This window comes from Diadema antillarum, unplaced genomic scaffold (genome assembly GCF_040938485.1).
Source record: "Diadema antillarum isolate AM-2024a unplaced genomic scaffold, OU_Dant_1.0 seq00000585_RagTag, whole genome shotgun sequence".
NCBI classification, from domain to species: Eukaryota; Metazoa; Echinodermata; class Echinoidea; order Diadematoida; family Diadematidae; genus Diadema; species Diadema antillarum.
The window spans coordinates 334,201-355,231 of NW_027271519.1; the positions used below are offsets into that span (position 1 = coordinate 334,201).

The 21,031-nt window shown below is 38.6% G+C and overlaps 1 protein-coding gene across 1 annotated transcript; it reads right to left on the minus strand.

The window, feature by feature from the left end:
• Nucleotides 1–780: 780 nt before the first annotated feature.
• On the minus strand, nt 781–8,706 carry LOC139735555 (sodium-dependent phosphate transport protein 2C-like). Its single transcript, XM_071646313.1, has 6 exons — nt 8,566–8,706; nt 8,065–8,263; nt 3,528–3,803; nt 2,934–3,244; nt 2,319–2,646; nt 781–2,044 (listed from the first exon to the last, which is right to left on the minus strand). The coding sequence occupies exons 1-6, from the start codon at nt 8,704–8,706 to the stop codon at nt 1,062–1,064; spliced, it is 2,238 nt and encodes a 745-aa protein (XP_071502414.1). The 3' UTR covers nt 781–1,061.
• Between the last annotated feature and the right edge of the window lie 12,325 nt (nt 8,707–21,031).

Consider the following 21,031-nt stretch of genomic DNA (forward strand, 5'->3'; position numbering starts at 1 on the left):
GATGAACACCAATACTATTTTGGTTGTTTGTTGGTAATGCCTATGCTCCAATGAGGTAATAAAATCAACCTTGTTTGACCAACGAAACATTTCAAACTTGTTCCATAAATATCGACCGAGGTTGATTATCAGATGTAAATGACAATGAAAACAAAGAAAATTTGTCCACAAGAAAATTGACTGGACAAATGAATCACCAAAAGTCACTGACAAAAGTGTCTATGAAAGTCTTGAAAAAAAAAATCTTCAACACAGCATTTGACACATTTCAGATTAAGTTATGTATGAATACCTTGAGAAATTGTAATGGTGTAGATTTCAGTGAACAAAATACTCAGCACAACACTTTGCAACTACATGTACATGTATGTACATTTGGGTTTTTGTAATGATGAATGTTGCAAAATACTGCTGAAAAGCCAAGAAAGAACAATTCTTTCCTGCTATTGCTTTACTTGTCTTGTTTTATCGCTGTATTCCCAGACTTTGGTTATTGCAAGTTGGAACATGGATTTTAATAGCGACACTTGTGCACTTGATAAATTATTCTAGAAAATAATGTACGAACAAACATGAATTCTCATGTAACATTTCAGTTCTCCTGTATGACTGACAAGAGTGCACGGCTGAGACGGTTTTAACCACTTGACATTTGCAAGCCCAGCAAACAAATTCCAGTTTGAAATAAAAATAAATAAAACTCCTACATATAGCATAAGTTAATATTTCAAAACTAGGAAGTTGCTTATCAAGACAAAGCTAACATCACAATACCACTGACCACGTAGATCTTGACCCGAGTATAACTCATATAAGTTAGTTTTTCCCATTTCATAACATGTGTGTACAAATGTCATGAAATCAGAATCGAAGAAGGTATTGGCTGTACATATACACGTGTACAAAAATAGATTCCAAGCCATGCATGTCTGAAGATGGAGTTTTGGACGGGGAAAACTAAATGACTTACTGGAAAACTGCGGCATACATCTATTTGCAACTGCCCATGGCATGCAATGGCATATCACACCGCATGCTGATTATCCAAGATGGTTACATGGTCATAGCGTGCTCAGTCGTTCAGCCCCATTGGCATTGCTCAAATCAGATGCCGGCAAGGTATCTGTCCGCTCATTTACTACATCATAGTGAACCTTCACTGGAGAGGCACCATTACTGTTTACAAGGGGCTGACCGCTCACATTGAGGGCTCCTTTTGAGTTCTTGTTGCATGGGCAGCAGTTCTTGATTGTTTGGAGCATCTTGGAGATGAGATGGTCCAGAGGGGCCAGGGAGTGCAAGCACAGGGGCAGGAAATCCCAGGTACGCAGCTTCTCTGGCAGGAAGTGGGGCTTCTTCGTCTGCAACACATTGACCACCACGATGAATATTGCGAGGAGAATGAGAGGGCTGCCGATGGCCACCAGACACCAGATGCTGATGAGGGAGAGGCCAAATACGGTCAGCGGGAGCACAAAGAACATCAAGATGAGGTACATAATGGCAAACCAGCGGTACTTTGCAGTCGTGTTGCCAAGCTTCTTGGCCAGGAGGATGGGCACCTTGCGCATCACTGGGATGGGGTACCAGATGAGGATGCCGGAAATGTTGAAAAAGAGATGGCAGAGGGCGATCTGGATGCTGTTTTCAAGCTTGTCCCCAGAGCTGGCCATGGCTGCCAGGAGACCCGTCGCGGTGGTGCCGATGTTCGAGCCCAGAGTGAGAGGGTACATCCTATCCAGGGTGATGACACCCACGCCGACCAGTGGCGTCATGGCGGACGTGAAGACCGAGCTGCTCTGGACGAGGAATGTCACCCCAGCACCCACCAGGATAGCAAAGTAGCCAGTGAGGAAGGAGAACGGTCCTGGGAAGTCGGCATTGATGGTGCGTCGGATGATGCCAGCCACGCGACCTTTTAGCAACGAATTGAGTGTCTTGACCATCATGATGAGACAGCCACACAGCATCACCAGTGCTATGACCAGGAGGATGCCACCAATGGCTCGGTCTGACAAACCAGTACCATTGAACAAGAAGTGACCTGAAAATTTAAAAACACAGAACATACAAGAGAGACTGTTAAAATCATGTTTGATGCAATTCTTATTTCATATACAATATGTATATTCTATGTTCTAATGAGACACAAAGAAACATTTTACTTCATTCTGTTTTATAAAAAATGCTTTCTATGTGCTGACACAAGCAAAATCGATCATTGGGATAAAGATAAGAAACAATTGTTCATCTTTGACTTACATTGTACATGTATTTGTAATATGCATGAGCTGAATGTATTTACAAAGATTACTTACATTTCTCTACTCCAATTTCCACCATCTCTGTAACTGGCTGAGCCACATCTGTTGTTGCTATGCTGGTAGTTGCAGCCACTGAAGTGGTATTGGTACTGGGCGGGGTGGAAGTGCTGGATGTAGCATCCCACCAGAGAGGGTATCCAGTGGTCGTGGCATTGAAACCGTCAGCAGTGGGGGCCACACCAGTAGAATTGGCGACAAGGGCACCAACAGTCTCGTTGACGATCCTCGGCACCTTCTCTTTCTCGCACCAGACTTTCAGAAGAGACTGTCCCTGGGATTTGATCTCTCCAGTGGCAATCTTGGCGATCTTTTTACTGTCAATCTGCAAAATTGGAAATAAAGAATAAATAGGTTGTCATTTTTTTTATAATTCTAATCAACAATGACAGGTGCAATATGCATACAAACATGTTTACTGTGCTGATTTCAAGGTACAAACTTTGTAAGTTCCATTCACAGCCGCAAATTTGCACAAATTCTTAACACTGTACAATATCTTTTCCTCTTTCCCAGAGTAATTTTGTAGTAAGAACTGAAAAAAAGGGGGGGGGGGAAAGCAACCAATGACTATAAATTGTTGAGTCATTACTTTCAAGCTAAATTATTTACCTGGATGATCTTCTTGGAGAAGGGCTTCGTCAGGACCTTCAGCAGTTCCACTTTGACATCCTCATTGGTTTCTATGTGAAAGGAGTCCACAATCTTGCTGGTCAGGAGGTAGAGGTAGCCAGTAGCAGCCTCCAAGGGCAGTAGGCAGATGACACACAGCCAGTTGAACATGTCGTGGACAGTGGCGCCACCGAAAGCGCGTCGGAACTCTGCCCGGTTGCCAGACTGAGCCATGGAGACGATGGTGTTTGTGACAGATGTTCCGATATTGGCACCCATGACAATGTAGATGGCAGGACGGACGGGCAGAACTGAAAGAACAAGACAAACGTTTGTTTTCTTTAATTAACATGCTAAATCAAAACATGCAGACATTGGTGAAATGAATGTAAGTACGATGGTAATCAGAATCACAAGTTTCAACATTTAGTGCATAGCATTGTGGCCATCTGGCAACTCGACACTCTGAAGGAAACACCTTACTATTTCTTGTTTGGAATGAATGAGTTTGCAGGACATCATTTAACAGATTTTTCTCACACATTTTGCAGATGATGACAGCCTATAAAAAGTTAAGTCTGATGAACTACTCACTTCCTGCAGCAACGATAGTCACAACGATGGAGGTTGACGTCGACGAGCTCTGAACGAGGACAGTGGCCAAGATTCCGATCATGAGCCCGCAGATTGGGTTGTTGAGCAGGTCGTTCTGGGCAAATACCTCACCGGCCTCCTTCCCACCAAGGAGGCGGAAAGCAGAGCTCATCAGATCCAGCGAGCAAATGAAGAAGTACAGCAGCGTGACAATGAAAATGGGCTTGAAGAACCAGTTGACAAATGCATACCTCAGCTTCATACAGCATGACAGTTCTGGAGGGGAAATACAACAGAATAGGAATATAAAGTTCGTGTTAGTGAGATCATTACAACATCAAAAAATAGTACCAAAATATATCTCAAACATTTCACTGTTCAGGAGGGAAAGGAAGCAAAATCTTAACACAAGAAGTCATGATAGCCGTTAAATCTCTATGGCAAATACAGCGACAGTCCCAAAGTTCTGAAATATTCTGTATAAATGAGACAGGAGCCCCCCCCCCCCCCCCCCAAAAAAAAAAAAAAAACATCTTCAAATACTAGTAGTGGAATTATCAAGGTGAAATATAATCACCACCAGGTCAAGTATTCTTAGGATTCCCTTTACTCTCACACACATCGTGCTCACAAACAAACAAACCAACACATAAAAATTGGCACTATTCAAACAAAAGAAAAACATACCGGTAATGTTTCAAAATCATTCACTGAATGCTCAAAGCTGCTCATTCTAGAGTACTGTACTGTAAAAGTGGATATTTTCGCGCGACTAATTTTTCGCGCTTGGCCACGCAGGAAGAGTTTCTCTTTTTTTTGAATTCCGCGGAATCAAGACATCACGCAGAGGAACATATGGCAAGCAACAATATTTGCATGTTTTTATTTTCGCGCTAGTTTCTGGTTGCGCCAAATGCGTGAAAATTTCAACACCACGAAAATGTCCACTTTTACAGTATCGCATATAATTTAAAGTCTTATCATCTCTTCCCACCTCCCTGGTCTTATCTTATGCATGTATGCCTAGAAAATTATAAGTGTGCAGTGTGCTGAACTGGCAGCAGGTCATTATTTACATTTGATTAGATAAGAACAAAGAACTGGACTCCAAAGTCGTGGATGTAGTATTAATGGGAGGCACAAAAACATCCTTTCTGTATTTTGGTGCAAACAATCAAAATTCAGAAAGAATGTAAATTATAGGCCTACTCTTTATTTAGTCAACATGGAACATGACTTAGTTCATTCTCAACTGAAAAATTATTGCAGTTCCTAGGCTGTAGTACATGACCAATTTTAAATACATAGTAAGGCTACACTAGTAGAAGTATTAACAAATTTTACCGACAAATTAGGTTTTTGTGCTTTTCATATACGCCCAGTGCTGTCAAAGCCAGCGCAACACACAAAGCACATTCCCTGCAGGATATTGGAGGCTGCCTCCAGCCCAGCCATGGAAAATCACAGAATCTTGGAATCCATGGCATGTACCGGTAAGCCTCCACCCTGACAGATCCCGGACGGTCTGATCGTACCATACGGAAGCGAAGCCAATCACATGTACATCACAGGCCTCACCTCTTACATGTCCGTGATTGTAATATGCATTCACCGGCCAAACCCTTTCACACACATGCCCTTACAATACACCCTTACACACACAATACACACACAGCACTGTGCATGGGTTTGCACGTCTAGCATATACACAAAGGATTTTCAGTCCTGTGTAGTGAGGTCATGGCTTCACTACACTGCATACCGGTTACCGGCGTTTTCTCATGCCACGTGGTTCTTATCTTATGTGTTTGCAGTGCATACTGAGTAAATGAATGAACATGTACTGCACGAAGTGTCTTGTACAAGTTGCAAAGTGTATCTTTTCTTAACGCTTTCTGACATGTACTAGTACAGTGCACCAATAGCTGACACTTTTGCATAGATGGTGATGATTCATCATCACTATGATGAATAAGTGTTTTAATTCTCACACATGTCAAGACCCTGAACACAAGTGTTGGGGTGTCTCAAGCAAATGCAATATACTGTAGTATTTGATCAGAGAACACATCAACTCAACTGCCCAGGAAAACCTCTACTATGCAAATGCCTGAAAATACATTGGGCACTCAGCATTCCTTTTGATGAATTTCATAACTGAATTTACACTCACTGAAAAAAAAAAAAAATCTCAAGGCTCAAGTCAGAGGCACTTTAATATTCATACATGGAAAGAAATACAAATTTTATGTGGTAACTTCACCAATTACACATGTTCTAATTATCTATGAGGGTTTAGCAAATGCAGAAATTTAATAGGATCACTGACAAGTGGGTCACAACCCTTAAATATGAAGATTTTTTTGAATACATTGTGTATCTGCTGTTAGGTATTAGAAGGATCCAACAGAATTAACCGGACACCAAACAACACTCGACTGACTTAAAGGACAAGTTCACCTTCATAAACATAAGGATTGAGAGAATGTAGCAAAATTAGTAGAACACATCATTGAAAGTTTGAGGAAAATTGGACAATCCGTTCAAAAGTTATGAATTTTTGAAGTTTTTGTGCAGTAACCGCTGGATGAGAAGACTACTGCAGTGTGTGAATAACTTAGATGTCACATGCGTACAACAATATAAAGAAAATATAAAGAGAATTTCACAAAATTTCATCTTTTGAAAAAAGTACACATTCCCCCTACTCGTTACCGACAAAAGTTATGGGTAATATTATTCCCCCTGCCTTTAGAAAGAGGCAAGTCAAGTGCTCTATTATTATAAATGCGAAAAAAGTGAAATTATGTTGAATTGTCTTTACATTTTCTTTATACTGTTGTACGCATATGACTCACAAGCTGTAGTAGTCTCCTCATCCAGTGGTTCCAACACAAAAATTTTAAAAATTCATAACTTTTGCATTGATTGTCCAATTTTACTCAAACTTTCACTGATGTGTTCTACCAATATTGTTGCATTCTCTCAATCCTTATGTTTATGAAGGTGAACTTGTCCTTTAAATCTCTTTCAGAAGGGAGGGAAATTCTCCAAACTTAGGTCAGTATTAAAACAAGACAAGGGAATTTTTAACTCGACAAAAACAAGGTGAACATTTTTCAAGTTTCTCTTTATATTGTCTGTAACTCCCACTCTGCCTAACATTAATTAATACATTGTTGTTGTTGTTGCTTTGCTTTGAGAGGAAAAACTAAATAATTTGCCCCATATTGTTGCCAGCTTCTTCTCACAGCACAATGACTTAAACAAAACTTTAATTTCATGATTATTAAATGGAATCAACTGATTTTTCTCAAGCTCTTGAGTCTACAGATGACTTCTGCAAATGGCGAGTTTCATTGCAAAATGGGCTATAAATACATAATGTGTCAATGTCATTTTTAAACATCTTTAAGTAATACAATTTGTAGAGTTCTAAGTCCATCATTAGATAGAGAGATGCATAAACCTTTCCAGTGCTATATCTCAACTCAACAAGAATGGAGTTTAAATAGTATACATGATCAGGTAGTTTGTTTTGCAATAAAACTCTTCAAATATTCTGGCATTCATTGAATCAATTTACCAATTTAGGTGTCTATGTGGTCAACACATATCAGTACAGAGAGATATGCTGTATTCTCCTGAAGCCATATTCTAGACCAAGTTCTAGATCAGGTTTTGATGAAACAGTTCAAACATTTTACGAATAGAAATAAGTCTATATTTTGCTACATCAATTCATCTAATCTCTGCCATGTAAACAAAGTTGCCTCAAAATGATAGCATGAATAATGCTATAGAGTTCTATATAACTCTGAATATTAAAAAGTGCACATTTCTTCAACTTGCCACTGATGTATGTCAAGGGTAATATCATTCCCCCTGCCTTCTGAAAGAGAGAAGTCAAGTGTTCTTTCGTTATGCGAGAAAAATGGAAATATAATTTTCTTTATTCTTTCTTTATATCGTTGTACTCATGTGACATCACAAGCTATATTAGTAGTCTTTTCATCCAGCCGTGACTGAGCAGAAACTTCAAAAATTCATAACTTTTGAACGGATTGTCCGATTTTGCTCAAACTCTCACTGATGTGTTCTTGCTGCATTCACTCAACCCACATGTCTATGAAGGTGATCTTGTCCTAATTTGTTTTGGATGAGATGGGGATTCAGGTTTAACAATAACTTTTTTTTTTCTCCAGATAGATCTAACGTTAGATCTCTTATTATTTATTGAATAAAGTAAAGAGCATGCAAATCCAAGACCCATGATGATCTTAGACCCTAACAGTAACAGTTTAACTGTCACTGTTACTAGTGTTAGAGTCTAGATATCGCGAAAAGTGCTGTACTGCTGGATTTGAAATGGCCGCGATGTCCAGAATTAAATAGACACATGTCATGTCATTAGTACAGATGTCAGAGTGGTCGCAAAAGACTAACGTTACAGCGTACATCAGGTTGTAGCATGAGTAGAGATTCTCATAAAAGTAAAACTCAAAAAAGTACTCTTCTCATCTCAGTCTTTTCTTACCTTTCCATGGAGTGCCAGTGTCTTTCAGTTCGGCCAAAGCCCATGGATCTTCTTCCTCTTCGGCTCCGGCCGGCGCTTCTTCGTCTCCAAGAAGAGTCCCTCCCACCGAGGCTTTGTTCTTGGTATCTTTCTCGGCAACATCACGTTCAAGATCGAGACAAATATCACCATTCGCAGCTTCGGCATCGGCCAAATCTACCTGTTAGTGTAAGTGTAATGAGCAATTAAAAAAAAAAGGTTAATTATACAGAAGCAACTGCGATATACATCTAATTAATACATGATATCATTCATTCACGAGCAGAGCCCACCAGTGCAGAAGGTCGCAAAGCAAGCAAAGGCAGAAACTCACCTTCCTATGCGATTCTTTATATTCGTACAGTTGTAGTGGTAAGCGCGCGCAATTCCAAGTGACTAGCAGTAGCTAGCCGGTCTAGCCGGGCATCACGGCGGCGGCGGCGGCGGCGGCGGCATGCAGCAGCAGCATGCGAGGGGACATACCTTTCGAATTTCGAAAATAATTTGTGATTCCATGTCCGGCATCAGTGAATATGGCGGTGGAGGTGTTCTTGCAGGACTTGATAGTCTTGCTGAAGAAGAAAGTAAAGGTTCTGCTGTCTGCAGATCCTCCATATCGCGCATATCGGCGTCAGGAGTACTACTCCGCGGAATTGATTCCGTATGTTCAGAGAGTACTAGTACCATCTTCATACGAGTGTCAGCCATAAACTGAGTCGAGAAAAGGTGGGCGCGAACCTAAAGATGTTCGAAACAGACGGGATCTGACCAATCAAAACGCATTTCTCTATGACGTAGCATTCATTCATAATGAAACCGCAAAAGACCGATGTGGGGCTCGTGGTGTTCACATGATCGGCCGTAGTAGACGAGTCTAATATCTTACAGGGGAAATATAATTTTATTATACGTTGAGTTTATAATCAAATACCTGAAAACCCCAAAGACTTAAGATAAACTAAATACAACAATATTTATTTACAAAAAAGAAATTCGAAACTGATCCAAAACATGTTTTATTTACTTTCACATTCTCTATAGAAAACAAAATCCCCTTATTTTGATAATGGATCAGACTTTTCAGCCAGGCATAAACACACAACTATGCAAGCACATGTCCCACCTCACAGGACCGTAGTAACTCCCTCATGCATGCATTGTAGGCCGACGAACGTTGAGAATTTCGCGGTACTACGACTACGTACATGTACGGGTACAGTGTACTCGGGATTGTACACAATCCGGTCAGTGTTTTTTAATACGAAGTCCGTCCCGTTTGCGTAGTAAACAGCCAACTCACGAATCCATCGAATCAGTTTTCCTAGAATGTAGGTCGCATCAACACAACACAGGCTACTCGATCCTGTGAGTCTGTGGGCAGAGCTTACACAATATGTATAATACATGTATCTACTATATGATCTGCTTCACCGATACTTTCCAATTTCAGAATGCTTTTAATTGCTTCCCGGTCGAATGTGGGTATTTTTTTTTTTTTTTTTTTAAGCGGAATAAAAGGCATACATGATTTGGACTGGTTTGCTTCTACCCCAATCGTGGCAAATGTGAAATAGATATAATAGGGTGTACGTAAACTAACAAACTACAAGAAAAGACTAAAAGCTCAGATAGCTCCAGCTGTTATTCGTTTTTATTATCTAACAATTTAACCTTGCATTTATAATTGATAGCGTTCTGTCATCAAAATGATGTCAGTTTCATTTGAAACATGCAGTAGGCCCTGTTTTATTTCCGTTCACGATATAAATGTTCATCAGAATATGATATAAAAATCCCTGTATAATTGTATGTCATTATATATGTATGTATATATATATATATACATATTCATTTATTTATGCCATCGATAAAATGCCATTATTATTTATATATGATGCCAAATGTCTTCAAAAATTCTAAAAGTAACTATAAGAACATACAAAAAAACACCAATCATGAGTTTTATAGGGGGTTTATTTACACATTTGGAAATAGAATTTACTTATACCCAATACAACACCCACCGCACGCGCGCACACACACACATACACACACACTTTTTTTCTTTCACACACACACACACACACACACACACACACACACCAGGGAGGTGGGTTTCCACCTCCCTGCACACACAGCAAGCAGATTGCACTATTTTTGCGAGCTAGAATCACTGTTTGGCCGGAAACAGTGTTTCAAAACACTGTTTCTGGCCAGAAGAAAAATCTTATAAACGCACCCATAGGCTCCTCCCATCATGAACAGTGGGCCCAGTTCGATGAGAGTGAGACCATGGAGCTACTAACAGAGATAGCTCCATGGTGAGACTTTGCTCGCTGTGTATCGCTCTAACATGCCGGTTACCGTCTGGGTCCACGTGGGTACGCCAGTGGAATCACGATTTCTACCATCTTTTGTGTAACCCGCACTACCCTTTTGTCCGTCCACCTGCCTTCAGTTCTACACACAAGCGCATTCCAGTGTCACCTAATCGATTTTGTATAGTATCTCCAGCTTAGACATGTAGCTGACTTTACTGGTATCTTTGATCGTGCAGAGGTATGGAGCCTGAGAGCACATCAGTCAGGGCCATTTCGATGATATAGGATTGGAAGAAGCCATGTGACCAACAAAAGCAGAAGACGGGATTTCACTGTCTCGTCACGCCTTTTATCTCAAGTGTACATCACGTACATACTCTAGGTGTACGTACCGGTACCTCTTTCTATGATCTCATCGAATTGATCAACAAGCTTTTTAATATACTTTGTCCCTCTTGTATAATTGTCAGAATGATGAAACTACCCTGCAATGAGCTAACATTTTGTAGAGCCACTGAAAGAATATATGTATATAATGTATATATATATATTATATATGTATATATATATATATATATATATATATATATATATATATATATATATATATATATATATAGTCATCAAAATATGTAAGTTCTGCGTCGGTATTTAATGAATAGATATCAAGAGTATAGAAACAGTCGTATAAACACCGCAGGAGCCAAAAAATTGGACTGACGTTTCGACATCTAGACTTTGATAAAGGTCTTTGACCGAAACGTCAGTCCAATTTTTTGGCTCCTGCGGTGTTTATACGACTGTTTCTACTCTTGATATAATGTATGTATGTATATATATATATATATATATATATATATATATATATATATATATTTGTTATATTCTCTGGAACCAAAGCAGGTATATGTCGGCCTTTATCCGAACAGACACTTTCTGAACCCTGAGAACAATGGATATTTTATCATCTGCCTCTGCACATGTTCTATGCATGGAACTTACCGGCAGAGGCAGCTAGTTGATGAAAAGGCCCCATCGCTAGATAATAATAATAATAATAAACTCCAAATTTTATTGTCCAAGAATGGAAATTCATTTTGCCCAATTGATCGTGGGCCCGGCAGCCACTGAGCAGCGCCAGATCGACGTTGCTCTAACCTTTTCAACTGTTATTGAACGGCAAACAAGGTAGCAGCAACTCCCATCTTTTAACGTCGTTTGGTATGACGCGGCCGGGGTTTGAACCCACGACCTCCCGATTGTGAGGGCAGCCGCTCTATGAGCCATGCAACACATCGGTATAGGATGTAATTGGCCCTTACATTACAATAGTCATATTTTTATATAAAATAGGGTAAATTACATGCATCGGTATTCTTTAGAGTCTAACTGTTCTTAAGACACCCATTTTCCCGAAGTCTAATCGAATGCAAAAAAAAGAGAAAATACTTGCAAATTGCTATATAATGGCCTATATAACTTTCTGTTACTATAGAAGCAATGTTTCTCATTTTATCATATCGAAATTATTATACTAGCAGCAAATTGTAGATAAAGAATAAAGAGTGTTTAAACTATTGATGCCATGGATTATTATAGATGCACTAACTCAGATTTGTGTTATCATTATACACTTTCATAATTAAGTTTAGAACAAAAATGCCAGGTTATATAATATCCCAGTATCGACAGGGGGTTGTGAAGACGGCTTGTATATTTCCACTTATAGTACTCTTCATATCTATGGGTTATGGAGAAACCCTCAACAAATTAAAGGGATGGTACAGTTTCGGTTGGGGTGGGGCTTCAGGTTTCCTTGGTGTTTTTTTTTCTTTTTTTAGATAATGAGAAACCTGTGAAATATGAAAGGGCAGATTATGATTATAAGAGAAACTCAAAGTTTATTGGATGAAAATCGGTTTTGTAATGGCTATAAAATATCCAAAACAAAGCGATATAATAAGATGTGGGACCCACCTCATATTTATGGGATCACTTTGATTTACTTTGTTTTGGGCTATCTCAGCCATTTCAAAACCGATTTCCATCAAATAAACTTTAAATTCCTCTTTTAGAATTGTATGCTCTTTAACATTCCATAAAGTGGTTTCTATAGCATATCAGAAAAAGTTATAATTAAGCCGAATCCTCAGCTCAACCAATATACTATCCCTTTAAACTAGCCTGTAGGTTGTGACTATAATAATTATGCTAAATGGCAACAAATTGTTTAAGTTTAATACCATGTGGTAATTGTTTCCCCGTAAAATTTTAGACGCTATTTAATGTGCATCGTCCTTTGGAATCAAGACAAAAAGTAATAATAATAATGTGGCTTTGCAGTATCGCCAATCAACATGCGCAGTTGAGCCCCCCCCCCCCCCCAAAAAAAAAAAAAAAATGCGTTACACAAGTTTATTTCCTGTTAATTGAAGCAAAACAAATCTTTCATCGGCATGCACCTTTACCAAGTCATTTTTACCCCCCCCCCCCCCCCGATTCATACTGTATAGGCCTAGTCTATTGTATGCTGTGGAAGCATCCAATCGCATGTGTGCATGTCCTGCTTGACAGTCAAAGGCTTGGTACCACGAGTTCAGGTAGATTCATAAATTAGCCCAGTTATCAAAGAAAAAAGATTCATGATATCATATAGGCCTATTGATTGAGCTGTATTATAGCTCTACAACAAATTCCCGCTCGATTTCGGCTCTCACCGTTAAGCATTGACCGCCGCTTGTCAATATATGGAGTGATGCACGTTTTTCCTCATTATTTCATACCACTTTTTCAGGGGATCTTTATTTATCCACCTGTGCTGTTGCTAATGATCGCTCCATCACCTGATTTTGGATTTATAATTCTAATTTTAAAAAAAAGAAATAACGAAAAAAAAATCGAAACAGATATACCTACTGTTATGTACAAGAATAGAGAAAGTCCATATGAAATGCAGTGTTCAGGCCTGTTCACAATTTAATCCATGACACATATTATGGACGAAGTGAGGCATTAAATGCGGAGTTACAGTACAATATATTGCATAGCAAACTTTCAAAAACGACCCCAAAATTATCCTGTCCGTATTATTAGGCCTATCAGGTTGACTCGAACCGCTATGACTTCATGGTACAGCGCGTGGGAGTACAATGGTAACTGTATGCCGGTCCAGTAATCCAAGTTTTATTTTGTTATGCAAATTAGCATTGTAGGACTCTACGGCTTCTTTCTTTGTACAAACCTCTCGCTTGTAGATCGGTTGACTGGGTTGGCAAACACTAAACTTGTCTTCATACACACTATCAGCGTTGCGTTGTATGCTTCATCAAGCTCCGTGGACAAAAGAGACAGCAAGAGCGGGAAATTTGAAACTGCTCAACCCGCGTAATGGAACTGCAGCAGGGCCACCATTGAAATTCGCACTGTGTATACGTACATGACAATGTATTACCAAAATAAAGGGCGGAGAGCGGACAAAATAATGCAACCAGGGAGGTGGGAAGACCTCCCTGATGCAACTCTCCAGATCCTGAGCCATAATCTTCTATAATGGAAAGTGTACATTACCTTGAGCACGTTAGTTACTCTCTAAGAAAAATCGAGTGAAAATTTTCACTCTAAAAAGAGTGAATACAAAAAAGAGTGAATTTCGAGTGAAATTGGAGTGAATTTTGAGTGAAAATGCTCATTTTCACTCATTTTGGAGTGACGTCAGGGATCACTCGAAGATTTTAGAGTGATCCCTGACGTCACTCCAAAATGAGTGAAAATGAGCATTTTCACTCAAAATTCACCCCAATTTCACTCGAAATTCACTCTTTTTTGTATTCACTCTTTTTAGAGTGAAAATTTTCACTCGATTTTTTTTAGAGAGTATGTGGAATTGGCGCATATAAGTATACCCTCTATTATTATTATATTATTATTATTACCTTCAACTTTATACCCCACTCCTTTGTGAAGGACCGTTAAGAGTTGCGTTCATTATGCTATAGAAAATTGTAAAATCTTGCGATAGAGTCCCTATCTTCTTGGTTTATAATATACCGACTATACGAATTGTAGCCTTCTTAGAGTATATGTAGTGATGTATATAGTGACATTAAAAAAAAAATGAATTTTGAAAGGATTGTCCGATTTTCCTTTTATGTATATTTTATGTGCTCTGCTATCATTGCTGCATTCAACAGGGGTTAACACTCCCCTTTACAATGTCAGAAATGACTGAAATATTGTTTTAACTCTGACAGTATTACCTCTTCCAAAGAAGTTGTTTTCAGGATGATTTTTCAGCTTTCAGATTCACCGTCACGCCTCCCCCAATATCCAGCCAGGATATAATTATAGTGGCATATCCTTATCCTCCCGACGAATTCGGCCTATAACATTGTACTATTTTGTGTATAAATTTCGCGATATGTGGCACAATGCGTATATTTAAAAATATCGTCAGAGAGTGGTGTCCACGCGACTCCCTGGTAATCATGAAACCACTGGTCATTATTACAACAAAAGGTTCGACACCAGACCGAATTAAAGCCAAATGTGTTATCCATTCTCAAAATGTGACAGAACATCCGACGCAAATATAATTCGACAGCAATTAACTGGTGTGATTTAATTTGTATTACTTGCTTGTCAGTACTTTATGCTTTTGTTGGTGCTATTATACCTCAAGACTGTTCAAGCGAATACCGGTTGCTCATGTTGCAATGGTCAGTACTTAGTAGTTGTAGCTCCGTGCTCAGACAAAAGCACAAGCTCCAGGAAAAAACAAAACAAAAACAGGTATCACAACAATGTGCCGCAAATATTATGACTGAGTTAAAAAAAGACAGGAAAAGCCTACGGTGACAACAAACACTGACTGAGTAGGCCCTTATAATCAGTGTTTTATTCGTGACAGGGTTGATTCCCATTATACCTTACAGGATGACGTGGGGCCTATTCAATCTGTCTATTTCAACGAGTGTCTCGGAACCAAACATGACTTCGCGTCGTCCTACATCGCGAGTCCCGTCAGATCAAACAGTGTCATTATACGGAAGCAAGTCGGCACAAGGAGCGCCATGTGCCCAGGCAAATTCTCCGAGCTAATAAACATGGGACGTGCATGTGCCCTATATCCCGTTCAAACCGTGTCAGAACAAAAGGATCGAGAGAAAATTACTGTGGCAGTTCCTCATCTTGGGTAATATCATGACAAGCTTTACTTCACACGAATAATGCAATCCGCTTTAAGAGAATAATACTATTGTGACACAGTCAAAAGAAATAAAAACGAATGACATCCTATAAAGCTTGACGACTATGTTTTTTTTAACGTTCAAACTCATCTTTGCGTGAACTTAGAGTCACCATGCATAGAAATGAATAATATTTCTGGTAAGCACACACAGACGTGTGATACACACACACACACACACACACACACACACACACACACACACACATATTATATATATATATATATATATATATATATATATATATATATATGAAGAGCTTGCTTCCAAAAGGCGCTAAATCCATTGAAAAATGGATTTAGCGCCTTTTGGAAGCGAGCTCTTAATCATGACACACATTTCCTGCCAGTGTCAGTTAGAGCTAATTGATAACTTCGAATGAATATTCCACTTTACATCACTTTGGCAACTTATCGAGTTGAAGGTATATAATGAGCAATTAAACAAAATGCGTAAAATATTTGGAAAATAAGGATTTGAATCATAGAGAGGGGGTTCAGTGGCTCATGCCAACCAGAATAACATGCTCTTAAAACATTCTATAACATTGTCGGCGCAGCTTGGAGTTTTATGTCTAGCTTGTTTGGCATGTCTCGCATCCCGAGCTTCTGCAGTTTTATTAGAAACCTCTCTACTTATCAACGCGAACTTCTCTCGTTTCGTTCGTTCTCGTTTTCTTTCTTTATTATTCGTTCTCCCTCTCCGCAACCCCCCCCCCCCCTCCTCTTTCTCTCTTTCTGTTTCCAATACTCAGTATCTTCAATCTACCTCTCTAATAGGGAGACCAGCTATAATGCATTTTATAACCAGCTTCTATCAATCATGAGTAGAAAAGATCACGAGGAGCTGGTAAACAAGACGTGCGTCAGCGCTGTTTGCGAGACACGTGTGTTATGAGCTAGCGAATCACAGCATATTATATCCTGTCCACGAAGTTGGCTTCTTCTGCGCAGCGTGGAGGATGCATGGCGGAGGGAACAAAATCACCAATATTCAAATAAATCTGCATCAGATTAGGCACCGTGTGCAAAAATGGTTCCGTGTGCCGATTTCGATGTCTTTAGAAAAAAAAAGTGAAACCAATCTGTCTCGTTCATAATTCTATTGTCCACATTCATTTTGAACATTGTTATGGAAATGCGCTAAATTTTATTAAAGATATTAATAATTACGATTGCAATACCCTCATTGTTATTATCTTTATTTATGTCATTACTATTAACTCCAAGCTCTTCACGTCGTAATAACAATAATCCATATTTTGCCATATTTCTAGAGATCATTTGACATTTCCCACCTTGTTTTCTTATTTACCAATATGCCTATTTTATTTTTTGTTACATAATACCAACTGCACTTCACTTGTTTTTCTTGCATGTACAGGGATTATAATCGATAGCAAATTATGATTATGATTAGTCAGTAATATTTATAAACACTCTTGTTGATATCAGATTGTCGAAAAAAAATTATCGTCTTCCAAAAAATAATGTTCAGACAATCAGCAACATGTACGTAACTCTTGCTACATAATGTGAGCCTTCGTGATAGCTATAAGACGGGAATGGGATTATAGAATAGGGTTGTGTAAGCATTGGTTTTACGCATTGATTTATTTTTGTTGGACGATATTTCATGTATATGCTGGTGCTGTATGGTTATGGTTTTAATGTTGTTCTTTTAATTGCATACTCTCATGTTGCAAATTGTCCTTACATTGATATCAATATTTCGTCTAACAAAAAGTTACATTATTACATTATACGATCATTCATCACTAAACAACGTATTTGTGTTACCACAACAATAGGCGAAATATAGGAATAGAAAGTGGATTTCAAGAGAATCGTATAGGCATTAACGATTTTCACACCTTGTATGAGAAATCGAACAAATCGAAGTTTTTCTTTCTTAATTATTGTATGCTTTCACGTTTGATTGAGGAAAAGATTTTTCAGTGATTGTGTATATTCGAAATTTGTGTGATTTGAAGTTCTTTATTCATAAGCGTTATGTACGTCCACTTGTACTATTTTATGGAAATAAAATTATTTAAATTGAATTGATTTGGTTTGAATTGAATTGAATTGAATTGAATTGAAAAAAGGAATCAAACATTTCGATGTGATGATGATGTGTGTTTCATGTATAGATTTATGTATAACAAGTACGACATTTTGTCACACCCCCCCCCCCAAATTGACACTAGCACGAAAAAAGCCAAACCACCCGAAAACTGATATAGCGTAATCATCTGATAATCCACTCGGTGCAACGGGAATACCGGTGATCCAAGTTAACACGTAAAAGGTGCGGTGGAGAGCCGCCACGGGCTACAATCATTGCAGTATTGGTTGTCAAGGTCATGGCGCCACTGCCGCCACACTCTGCTCAATCTGTGCACCGCGATCGACGTTGATGCACATCGAGTGTATATAAAGTGGGTGTGTGGGTGAGAGTGACTGTCCGATGTATCATCAGCCAACATGGTCCACCTTATAATAAGCAGTCTAGATCTAGACCAGTGTGCAACGGACACTGCCTTGCAATATCCACCCATGGGCCTAATGTTAATGAGAACAAAAATAGTCGCCGTTGTGAAGCATTATTATTCACCAACGCAAAGGCGTTGTTATTACACTGTCATGCATGGCATCAAAACGTCGCTGTCATTCTAAGGGTTATTATATAAGCCTCAGATTTGAACTCTGAGACGTGATGTTGACAGCCATGCGAAGGGCTGTCGCTATGACAACTGATGACGACTGTGACGGAGAGGAGGCTATACGCATTGATGTTTTACTGAACGACCAGAACCACCGAAATGATAAAAGGGGAAAAATAATTTCACCTGGTTTATTTTTCTTGTTGTGAGCATTGAATATGAATGCATGAGTGCCTCATTCTGTCAAAATAATATGCTAACTATTATCAATGAACTCAAAGGTCAATAACACTTTTATTTTCATTTGTACTGGGGAATACTATACAAGAGTAGATGCACACAACAAACATCACACATACATTAAATCCAAGGCGTGGGTAGCTCACGAGGAATATATTGTAAAGAATAATTACTCAATATCTATACCGCGTTTTATCGGCAAAGACTGTGTTAGCATACTCATGCAAACACCTCTCTGCTATAAACAGGTAATTCATGTTGAGACCAGCTAGGGAGGTGTAAGAGAAACACCTCCCTGTTGAGACGAAGACTGAAAATGGGAAATGCGTCATGAATAAGCGCTGCAGATCAAAGAGGGGGAAATGCGTCACTACAGGTGCATGCGGGTACAGGTTAAAAGGTATCCTGATCATCGACCATTGTTGTGCCCCCCTTCACTCCCTGAACTCCCATTATGGACTGTCTAAAAAAATAACTTCAATAATAATTCTGACTGGCTTTCAGGCCCCTGTTCGAAAGTTGAATTAGAAACCCCAAACAATGCACAATGTATACATCACAATCATGATTGTCATGAATGGCATGGCTATATTATTATTCCATTAAAATAAAGAATGGAAATATTTGAATTGTGATGTGTATATTTCGCAGAATTCCGTAACATACAACTCCAAAACAGAGCGGTAAGATTTTCTTTGCAGGCAGAGACCAAGACTAGTATGTCTTCAAGTTTCTGCATGGGATCGTGATGGTGCACAAGGCATTTTACGACGAATCCCGCTTGAATGCACATTATAACATGGACCTATACATAATGTCCATGATTATACCAAGCAAGTAAAAACATGCAGGAGCTTTAGGAGATGCTCCATCCCTTTACACTTGGCCACCACTCAAAGTCGCGTTGTCAATAGCTTCTCAGAACTAGGAGTAACACCGCACAATGTTAATGCTATATGACGGTCTAAAACAAGTATGTGCCTCCTTGATATTTTCAACAAGCCTTAGTAAATTCGCCTCTGCAGTTTAGTACTTTGCGCCAAATTTAACTTGAGGACACAGTGTCAATTAATTATCGGGGGGAAATCATCGTTTGAAGGGAACATACTGCCTGCAATATGGTGTTGGGTGTCATAATGAATAAATTTGACTTGATAATTTGCGAGAACCATACTGGAATGTTAATACAAAAAAAAGGGTAACAACAGGTAATAATCGTATCATAATTTCTACTCATGAAAATATCGTAAACAAACAGTGACAGCTATTGTTGTAATAACTCATAATGACAATGATAAAGGAGACACCCACATCATCAAATCAAGAAATCCATAAAAATAGATAGATAAATAAATGAATATTTGGTAAATATAAATATATGTGTGTGTGTGAGTGCGCGCGCGCGCGCGCGTGTGTGTGTGTCTGTGTCTGTGTCTGTGTGTCTGTGTCTGTGTCTGTGTTAAAAAGTTTGCTTCTGCCCTTGAACTAAGACTGTCAGGAATATGCATAACATCATGACAACAGAATAATATACTCTTGCAAATGGGATAATAAAAAAGGAAAAATAACCATAAACATTTTGATTTATACTAAATTCAGAAAATAATGTTCTATAATAGAGTAAAGCAATATAAATTCATGTTTTCATTGGATTTAACTTACCTTTCACAGAAATTTAGTTCGATGGAAGATCACTCCAGGTATTTATTGTAACCATTTTTAAGATGTTGACGTTTTGTTGCGTCCCCCAAATGCATGTGAACTCACCAAAAAGTACGTTATTATCTTCATCAGCAATCAATAAGATGTTATTCAATGTAAGTATTGAAATTGATGAGAAAATGTAATTCCATTGTTTTGATGTTGTACTCTCTAAAAAAATCGAGTGAAAATATTCACTCTTAAAAGAGTGAATACAAAAAAAGAGTGATTTTAGAGTGATATTGGAGTGAATTTTGAGTGAAAATGTTCGTTTTCACTCGTTTTGGAGTGACCTCAGGGATCACTCCAAAATCTTCGAGTGATCCTTGAGGTCACTCCAAAATGAGTGAAAATGAAAATTTTCACTCATAATTCACTCCAATTTCACTCTAAATTCACTCTTTTTTTTGTATTCACTCTATTAAGAGTGAATATTTTCACTCGATTTTTTTTTAGAGAGTAATTGAAGATTCTTCTCAAAGAGATCCTGATTTCCGCACAATTTACAATTAATTAGGGATAGCGTGCATAATTTATGCTTATCGTGCCACCTTATTCAAAACTATATTGTTTATTAACAGATTTCCGAAGAGATTTGATCATTGATTTAAATTTTTTGAGAAGGGAAACGAGAATGATAAGATACCTATAAAGAAGAATATGAAGAAATACAAAATGTTGTGAATAATATTTTGAAATTAACATTATTCATTACTGTGCAGCCATGCATGCATGCCATCATTGTGATTCCGGTATTTGATTTGTTTGAATGTTGA

Excerpts from the sequence above, each read along its gene's own strand:
- LOC139735555 (XM_071646313.1), bottom strand. The coding sequence starts at position 8,706 with ATGCGCGATATGGAGGATCTGCAGACAGCAGAACCTTTACTTTCTTCT. Across the intron at positions 2,647-2,933 it reads TCTCCAAGAAGATCATCCAG|ATTGACAGTAAAAAGATCGC; the intron begins GTAAATAATTTA and ends CCAATTTTGCAG. Across the intron at positions 2,045-2,318 it reads GGAAATTGGAGTAGAGAAAT|GTCACTTCTTGTTCAATGGT; the intron begins GTAAGTAATCTT and ends TTAAATTTTCAG.